The sequence below is a fragment of the Notolepis coatsorum genome (genome assembly GCF_963971535.1).
Source record: "Notolepis coatsorum genome assembly, chromosome: 16".
Taxonomy (NCBI): Eukaryota; Metazoa; Chordata; class Actinopteri; order Aulopiformes; family Paralepididae; genus Notolepis; species Notolepis coatsorum.
Window position 1 is genome coordinate 51301684 of NC_140180.1, and position 13681 is coordinate 51315364.

At 29.8% G+C, this 13681-nt stretch overlaps 1 protein-coding gene across 1 annotated transcript in view; it reads right to left on the reverse strand.

Annotated features, from left to right (window-relative positions):
• Positions 1-401: 401 nt before the first annotated feature.
• Positions 402-13681, reverse strand: part of sfxn5b (sideroflexin 5b) — a gene marked incomplete at both ends in the record, with an annotated part of 33419 nt that continues 20139 nt past the window's right edge. Inside the window, 3 exons of the mRNA XM_084332548.1 lie at positions 402-479; positions 779-896; positions 1028-1113. Coding sequence (XP_084188674.1) covers positions 402-479; positions 779-896; positions 1028-1113 — 282 coding nt within the window. The remainder of the gene's footprint in view (positions 480-778; positions 897-1027; positions 1114-13681) is intronic.

A 13681-nucleotide genomic window follows, 5' to 3' on the forward strand; every position in this document is an offset into this window, starting at 1 on the left:
GTATGGGATATTGGTCATTATACAGTATGGGATATTGGTCATTATACAGTATGAGATATTGATCATTATACAGTATGAGATATTGGTTATTATACAGTATGGGATATTGGTCATTATACAGTATGGGATATTGGTCATTATACAGTATGAGATATTGATCATTATACAGTATGAGATATTGGTTATTATACAGTATGGGATATTGGTCATTATACAGTATGAGATATTGGTTAGTGCAGGATAATCTATGCTCCACAGCACTACTACAGCAGAAAGTACATGGACCTGTGGACTAAGACCAGGACACTGGAGTATCCCTGACAGCTATTCACAAGGCAGCCTCATTTACATTGCTGCTCCATGGCCTCCGCTCTCTCTCTCTCTCTCTGCCACATCATCCATCATAGGCCCTTGTTGTAGGTCAGCACCTTGCAATCTGTTGCCATGGCGATCTCCGGCTCAAGGTGACACACCTCGATCTGCATGAAGCCAAAGAGAGCGAAGGTAAGTTTAGTTCGAACTAATGCCGACAACTAGCATGTAGAACTGCTTGTCGTAAGCCTTGAAATCATTGTCCCTTTTAATTAAGAGTGCCGACAGAGACCCATCTGGAGTGAGAAGCGAAGGTGGGGGGATGTGTGTGTAGAGGGGGGGAGATACGCGCCAAGCCAAGTATGTAATTTGAATTCCTCCCCAGCTGTCCCCCTCGCAACAAGCCGGCTGGGCTGCGGAAGCGGCGATGGCAGGGAGCAGCAGAAGCAGTTGTAGGCCGACCTACCTGAGACATCTGTGGAAAGAGGCTGATCGCCAGAGGCAGCGAGAGGCTGAAGGTAACCAGGCACACCAGGCTGTGGATGGGCAGCAACAACCTGCGATTGCTCTGCAGGAACTGGAGTCTGTGGAAAACCAAGAGAGTGTGCAGCACTTTAATCCAACAAGCCTCTTGCAGCTTGTAGTGTGTCCATGTCCAGGGGGGTCAATTCATTGTCATCAATCTATGTTCCTGAAACACATTTCCTGCACACACCTCTCTAGGTAGGACATTACGAGCGGTGGAAGGACGAAGATTGGCATCGGGAGGACCACTCGTGTGAAGGCGGTCTCCATGATTGCCTGCGGAGAAAGATGGGAATATTGTGCACACGCTTCATTTCAACTGAAGTAATATGTTGAATTAAATTCCTCTTCCCAAGGGACATCAGATGGACGAGGTAGCAGGAGGCATGAACAACACATAAAGTAAACAGGAATGAATGGAAACTTGTTCATCGTTACATTACTGTATCGTCATCGTCATCATAATTAGTATCAGTATCGGTATCATTATCAATGCCAATCAAATTAACCAAACTGATATGTCATGTACTGAATTTCTAGGTCTACATTACATAACACAGTATTCCAGAACACTCATCATAAAATAAGATGAGATACGATACGATAAGACAAGATAAGATATTCCTTTATTGATCCCCTTGGGGAAATCCGGGCGTCATAGCAGCATGGTAATAATAGAAAGACATAAATATGGGCAATAACATTATAACTAGACAATTCCGCGCGGGGGAAATTGTGAAAGTGTGGGTGACGCCTGTGCACCGCCGGCCAACGGGGGAGAGGGTCTCTCGCGAGTCTCTATGACAAACGGTTCAAAGGATACAAAAAGGGGGCGCGGCCTAAGGATCGGGGGAGTGGTCAACATAGACCAATGAAAGAGGATATCCCTACTGAGTGCAACGACACAACCCGCAAGTCGCAAAGCACACTATTACACTATTACACTCTATTACACTATTACACTATTACACACTATTACACTATTACACTATTACACACTATTACACTATTACACACTATTACACTATTACACTCTATTACACTATTACACTATTACACACTATTACACTATTACACACTATTACACTATTACACACTATTACACTATTACACACTATTACACACTATTACACACTATTACACTATTACACACTATTACACACTATTACACTATTACACACTATTACACTATTACACACTATTACACTATTACACTATTACACACTATTACACTATTATACTATTACACACTATTACACTATTACACACTATTACACTATTACACACTATTAAACTATTACACTGTTACACACTATTACACTATTACACACTATTACACTATTACACTATTACACACTATTACACACTATTACACACTATTACACTATTACACACTATTACACTATTACACACTATTACACTATTACACACTATTACACTATTACACTATTACACACTATTACACTATTACACACTATTACGCTATTACACTATTACACACTATTACACTATTACACTATTACACACTATTACACACTATTACACACTATTACACTATTACACACTATTACACACTATTACACACTATTACACTATTACACACTATTACACTATTACACACTATTACACTATTACACACTATTACACACTATTACACTATTACACACTATTACACTATTACACTATTACACACTATTACACTATTACACTATTATACTATTACACACTATTACACTATTACACACTATTATACTATTACACACTATTACACTATTACACACTATTACACACTATTACACTATTACACACTATTACACTATTACACACTATTACACTATTACACACTATTACACACTATTACACTATTACACTACTACACACTATTACACTACTACACACTATTACACACTATTACACTATTACACACTATTACACACTATTACACTATTACACACTATTACACTATTACACTATTACACACTATTACACTATTACACTATTACACACTATTACACTATTACACACTATTACACTATTACACACTATTACACACTATTACACACTATTACACTATTACACACTATTACACTATTACACACTATTACACACTATTACACTATTACACACTATTACACTATTACACACTATTACACTATTACACTATTACACACTATTACACACTATTACACTATTACACACTATTACACTATTACACACTATTACACTATTACACACTATTACACACTATTACACACTATTACACTATTACACTACTACACACTATTACACTATTACACACTATTACACTATTACACACTATTACACTATTACACACTATTACACTATTACACACTATTACACTATTACACTATTACACACTATTACACTATTAAACACTATTACACTATTACACTATTACACACTATTACACACTATTACACTATTACACACTATTACACTATTACACACTATTACACTATTACACACTATTACACTATTACACACTATTACACAATATTACACTATTACACTATTACATTACACTATTACACACTATTACACTATTACACTATTACACACTATTACACTATTACACACTATTACACTATTACACACTATTACACACTATTACACTATTAGACTATTACACACTATTACACTATTACACACTATTACACACTATTACACTATTACACTATTACACTATTACACACTATTACACACTATTACACTATTACACTATTACACACTATTACACTATTACACACTATTACACTATTACACTATTACACTATTACACACTATTACACTATTACACACTATTACACTATTACACACTATTACACACTATTACACACTATTACACTATTACACACTATTACACTATTACACACTATTACACTATTACACTATTACACTATTACACACTATTACACTATTATACTATTACACACTATTACACTATTACACACTATTATACTATTACACACTATTACACTATTACACTATTACACTATTACACACTATTACACTATTACACACTATTACACTATTACACACTATTACACACTATTACACTATTACACTACTACACACTATTACACTACTACACACTATTACACTATTACACACTATTACACTATTACACACTATTACACACTATTACACTATTACACACTATTACACTATTACACTATTACACACTATTATACTATTACACTATTACACACTATTACACTATTACACACTATTACACTATTACACTATTACACACTATTACACTATTACACACTATTACACTATTACACTATTTTACACTATTACACACTATTACACTATTACACACTATTACACAATATTACACTATTACACTATTACATTACACACTATTACACTATTACACTATTACACACTATTACACTATTACACACTATTACACTATTACACACTATTACACTATTACACACTATTACACTATTACACTATTACACACTATTACACTATTACACACTATTACACTATTACACACTATTACACAATATTACACTATTACACTATTACATTACACTATTACACACTATTACACTATTACACTATTACACACTATTACACTATTACACACTATTACACACTATTACACTATTAGACTATTACACACTATTACACTATTACACACTATTACACACTATTACACTATTACACACTATTACACTATTACACACTATTACACTATTACACTATCACACACTATTACACTATTACACACTATTACACTATTACACACTATTACACTATTACACACTATTACACTATTACACACTATTACACTATTACACACTATTACACTATTACACTATTACACTATTACACACTATTACACTATTACACACTATTACACTATTACACACTATTACACACTATTACACACTATTACACTATTACACACTATTACACACTATTACACACTATTACACACTTATACTATTACACTACTACACACTATTACACTATTACACACTATTACACTATTACACACTATTACACTATTACACACTATTACACTATTACACACTATTACACTATTACACACTATTACACTATTACACTATTACACACTATTACACTATTACACAATATTACACTATTACACACTATTACACTATTACACACTATTACACTATTACACACTATTACACGCTATTACACACTATTACACTATTACACACTATTACACACTATTACACTATTACACACTATTACACTATTACACACTATTACACTATTACACTATTACACACTATTACACTATTACACACTATTACACTATTACACTATTTTACACTATTACACACTATTACACTATTACACACTATTACACAATATTACACTATTACACTATTACATTACACACTATTACACTATTACACTATTACACACTATTACACTATTACACACTATTACACTATTACACACTATTACACACTATTAGACTATTACACACTATTACACACTATTACACTATTACACACTATTACACACTATTACACTATTACACTATTACACTATTACACTATTACACACTATTACACTATTACACACTATTACACTATTACACACTATTACACTATTACACACTATTACACTATTACACACTATTACACTGTTACACTATTACACACTATTACACTATTACACACTATTACACTATTACACTATTACACACTATTACACTATTACACACTATTACACTATTATACTATTACACACTATTACACTATTACACACTATTATACTATTACACACTATTACACTATTACACACTATTACACACTATTACACTATTACACACTATTACACACTATTACACTATTACACTACTACACACTATTACACTACTACACACTATTACACTATTACACACTATTACACTATTACACACTATTACACACTATTACACTATTACACACTATTACACTATTACACTATTACACACTATTACACTATTACACACTATTACACTATTACACTATTACACACTATTACACTATTACACTATTACACACTATTACACTATTACACACTATTACACTATTACACTATTACACTATTACACACTATTACACACTATTACACTATTACACACTATTACCCTATTACACTATTACACACTATTACACACTATTACACACTATTACACGCTATTACACTATTACACTACTACACACTATTACACTACTACACACTATTACACTATTACACACTATTACACTATTACACACTATTACACTATTACACACTATTACACTATTACACACTATTACACTATTACACTATTACACACTATTACACTATTACACACTATTACACACTATTACACTATTACACACTATTACACTATTACACACTATTACACACTATTACACTATTACACACTATTACACTATTACACACTATTACACTATTACACACTATTACACTATTACACACTATTACACTATTACACACTATTACACAATATTACACTATTACACTATTACATTACACTATTACACACTATTACACTATTACACTCTATTACACTATTACACACTATTACACACTATTACACTATTACACTATTACACTATTACACACTATTACACTATTACACTATTACACACTATTACACTATTACACTATTACACACTATTACACACTATTACACTATTACACTATTACACTATTACACACTATTACACTATTACACACTATTACACTATTACACACTATTACACTATTACACTATTACACACTATTACACTATTACACACTATTACACTATTACACACTATTACACTATTACACTATTACACTATTACACACTATTACACTATTACACACTATTACACTATTACACACTATTACACTATTATACTATTACACACTATTACACTATTACACACTATTATACTATTACACACTATTACACTATTACACTATTACACTATTACACACTATTACACTATTACACACTATTACACACTATTACACTATTACACTACTACACACTATTACACTACTACACACTATTACACTATTACACACTATTACACTATTACACACTATTACACTATTACACTATTACACACTATTACACTATTACACTATTACACACTATTACACTATTACACACTATTACACTATTACACTATTACACACTATTACACTATTACACACTATTACACTATTACACACTATTACACAATATTACACTATTACACTATTACATTACACTATTACACACTATTACACTATTACACTATTACACACTATTACACTATTACACACTATTACACACTATTACACTATTAGACTATTACACACTATTACACTATTACACACTATTACACTATTACACACTATTACACTATTACACACTATTACACTATTACACTATCACACACTATTACACTATTACACACTATTACACTATTACACACTATTACACACTATTACACTATTACACTATTACACACTATTACACTATTACACACTATTACACTATTACACTATTACACTATTACACACTATTACACACTATTACACTATTACACACTATTACACTATTACACACTATTACACACTATTACACACTATTACACTATTACACACTATTACACACTATTACACACTATTACACACTTATACTATTACACTACTACACACTATTACACTATTACACACTATTACACTATTACACACTATTACACTATTACACACTATTACACTATTACACACTATTACACTATTACACACTATTACACTATTACACTATTACACACTATTACACTATTACACTATTACACTATTACACACTATTACACTATTACACACTATTACACACTATTACACTATTACACACTATTACACACTATTACACTATTACACACTATTACACTATTACACACTATTACACAATATTACACTATTACACTATTACATTACACTATTACACTATTACACTATTACACACTATTACACTATTACACACTATTACACTATTACACACTATTACACACTATTACACTATTAGACTATTACACACTATTACACTATTACACACTATTACACTATTACACTATTACACACTATTACACTATTACACTATTACACACTATTACACTATTACACTATTACACACTATTACACTATTACACACTATTACACACTATTACACTATTACACACTATTACACTATTACACACTATTACACTATTACACACTATTACACTATTACACTATTACACACTATTACACTATTACACACTATTACACTATTACACACTATTACACTATTACACACTATTACACTATTACACACTATTACACTATTACACACTATTACACTATTATACTATTACACACTATTACACTATTACACACTATTATACTATTACACACTATTACACTATTACACTATTACACTATTACACACTATTACACTATTACACACTATTACACTATTACACACTATTACACACTATTACACTACTACACACTATTACACACTATTACACTATTACACACTATTACACACTATTACACTATTACACACTATTACACTATTACACTATTACACACTATTACACTATTACACTATTACACACTATTACACTATTACACACTATTACACTATTACACACTATTACACTATTACACACTATTACACAATATTACACTATTACACTATTACATTACACTATTACACACTATTACACTATTACACTATTACACACTATTACACTATTACACTATTACACACTATTACACACTATTACACTATTAGACTATTACACACTATTACACTATTACACACTATTACACACTATTACACTATTATACTATTACACACTATTACACTATTACACACTATTATACTATTCACACTATTACACTATTACACTATTACACACTATTACACTATTACACACTATTACACTATTACACTATTACACACTATTACACTATTACACACTATTACACTATTACACTATTACACACTATTACACTATTACACACTATTACACACTATTACACTATTACACTATTACACAATATTACACTATTACACACTATTACACTATTACACACTATTACACTATTACACACTATTACACTATTACACTATTACACACTATTACACTATTACACACTATTACACACTATTACACACTATTACACTATTACACACTATTACACAATATTACACTATTACACACTATTACACACTATTACACTATTACACACTATTACACACTATTACACTATTACACACTATTACACTATTACACACTATTACACTATTACACACTATTACACTATTACACACTATTACACTATTACACTATTTTACACTATTACACACTATTACACTATTACACACTATTACACAATATTACACTATTACACTATTACATTACACACTATTACACTATTACACTATTACACACTATTACACTATTACACACTATTACACTATTACACACTATTACACACTATTAGACTATTACACACTATTACACACTATTACACTATTACACACTATTACACACTATTACACTATTACACTATTACACTATTACACTATTACACACTATTAAACTATTACACACTATTACACTATTACACACTATTACACTATTACACACTATTACACTATTACACACTATTACACTATTACACACTATTACACTGTTACACTATTACACACTATTACACTATTACACACTATTACACTATTACACTATTACACACTATTACACTATTACACACTATTACACTATTATACTATTACACACTATTACACTATTACACACTATTATACTATTACACACTATTACACTATTACACACTATTACACACTATTACACTATTACACACTATTACACACTATTACACTATTACACTACTACACACTATTACACTACTACACACTATTACACTATTACACACTATTACACTATTACACACTATTACACACTATTACACTATTACACACTATTACACTATTACACTATTACACACTATTACACTATTACACACTATTACACTATTACACTATTACACACTATTACACTATTACACTATTACACACTATTACACTATTACACACTATTACACTATTACACTATTACACTATTACACACTATTACACACTATTACACTATTACACACTATTACCCTATTACACTATTACACACTATTACACACTATTACACACTATTACACTATTACACTACTACACACTATTACACTACTACACACTATTACACTATTACACACTATTACACTATTACACACTATTACACTATTACACACTATTACACTATTACACACTATTACACTATTACACACTATTACACTATTACACTATTACACACTATTACACTATTACACACTATTACACACTATTACACTATTACACACTATTACACTATTACACACTATTACACACTATTACACTATTACACACTATTACACTATTACACACTATTACACTATTACACACTATTACACTATTACACACTATTACACTATTACACACTATTACACAATATTACACTATTACACTATTACATTACACTATTACACACTATTACACTATTACACTCTATTACACTATTACACACTATTACACACTATTACACTATTACACTATTACACACTATTACACTATTACACACTATTACACTATTACACTATTACACACTATTACACACTATTACACTATTACACACTATTACACTATTACACACTATTACACTATTATACTATTACACACTATTACACTATTACACACTATTATACTATTACACACTATTACACTATTACACTATTACACACTATTACACTATTACACACTATTACACACTATTACACTATTACACTACTACACACTATTACACTACTACACACTATTACACTATTACACACTATTACACTATTACACACTATTACACTATTACACACTATTACACTATTACACTATTACACACTATTACACTATTACACACTATTACACTATTACACTATTACACACTATTACACTATTACACACTATTACACTATTACACACTATTACACAATATTACACTATTACACTATTACATTACACTATTACACACTATTACACTATTACACTATTACACACTATTACACTATTACACACTATTACACACTATTACACTATTAGACTATTACACACTATTACACTATTACACACTATTACACTATTACACACTATTACACTATTACACACTATTACACTATTACACTATCACACACTATTACACTATTACACACTATTACACTATTACACACTATTACACTATTACACACTATTACACTATTACACACTATTACACTATTACACACTATTACACTATTACACTATTACACTATTACACACTATTACACACTATTACACTATTACACACTATTACACTATTACACACTATTACACACTATTACACACTATTACACTATTACACACTATTACACACTATTACACACTATTACACACTTATACTATTACACTATTACACACTATTACACTATTACACACTATTACACTATTACACACTATTACACTATTACACACTATTACACTATTACACACTATTACACTATTACACACTATTACACTATTACACACTATTACACTATTACACTATTACACACTATTACACTATTACACTATTACACTATTACACACTATTACACACTATTACACTATTACACACTATTACACTATTACACACTATTACACACTATTACACTATTACACACTATTACACACTATTACACTATTACACACTATTACACTATTACACACTATTACACAATATTACACTATTACACTATTACATTACACTATTACACTATTACACTATTACACACTATTACACTATTACACACTATTACACTATTACACACTATTACACACTATTACACTATTAGACTATTACACACTATTACACTATTACACACTATTACACTATTACACTATTACACACTATTACACTATTACACTATTACACACTATTACACTATTACACTATTACACACTATTACACTATTACACACTATTACACACTATTACACTATTACACACTATTACACTATTACACACTATTACACTATTACACACTATTACACTATTACACACTATTACACACTATTACACTATTACACACTATTACACTATTACACTATTACACACTATTACACTATTACACACTATTACACTATTACACACTATTACACTATTATACTATTACACACTATTACACTATTACACACTATTATACTATTACACACTATTACACTATTACACTATTACACACTATTACACTATTACACACTATTACACTATTACACACTATTACACACTATTACACTACTACACACTATTACACTACTACACACTATTACACACTATTACACTATTACACACTATTACACACTATTACACACTATTACACTATTACACTATTACACACTATTACACTATTACACTATTACACACTATTACACTATTACACACTATTACACTATTACACACTATTACACAATATTACACTATTACACTATTACATTACACTATTACACACTATTACACTATTACACTATTACACACTATTACACTATTACACTATTACACACTATTACACACTATTACACTATTAGACTATTACACACTATTACACTATTACACACTATTACACACTATTACACTATTATACTATTACACACTATTACACTATTACACACTATTATACTATTCACACTATTACACTATTACACTATTACACACTATTACACTATTACACACTATTACACTATTACACACTATTACACTATTACACACTATTACACTATTACACACTATTACACTATTACACACTATTACACACTATTACACTATTACACTATTACACAATATTACACTATTACACACTATTACACTATTACACACTATTACACTATTACACACTATTACACTATTACACTATTACACACTATTACACTATTACACACTATTACACACTATTACACACTATTACACTATTACACACTATTACACTATTACACTATTACACAATATTACACACTATTACACTATTACACACTATTACACTATTACACACTATTACACTATTACACTATTACACACTATTACACACTATTACACTATTACACTATTACACACTATTACACTATTACACTATTACACACTATTACACTATTACACACTATTACACTATTACACACTATTACACTATTACACACTATTACACTATTACACTATTACACACTATTACACTATTACACAATATTACACTATTACACACTATTACACTATTACACACTATTACACAATATTACACTATTACACACTATTACACACTATTACACTATTACACACTATTACACACTATTACACTATTACACACTATTACACTATTACACACTATTACACTATTACACTATTACACACTATTACACTATTACAGTATTACACACTATTACACTATTACACTATTACACACTATTACACTATTACACTATTACACTATTACACACTATTACACACTATTACACACTATTACACTATTACAACTATTACACTATTACACACTATTACACACTATTACACTATTACACACTATTACACTATTACACAATATTACACTATTACACACTATTACACTATTACACACTATTACACAATATTACACTATTACACACTATTACACACTATTACACTATTACACACTATTACACACTATTACACTATTACACA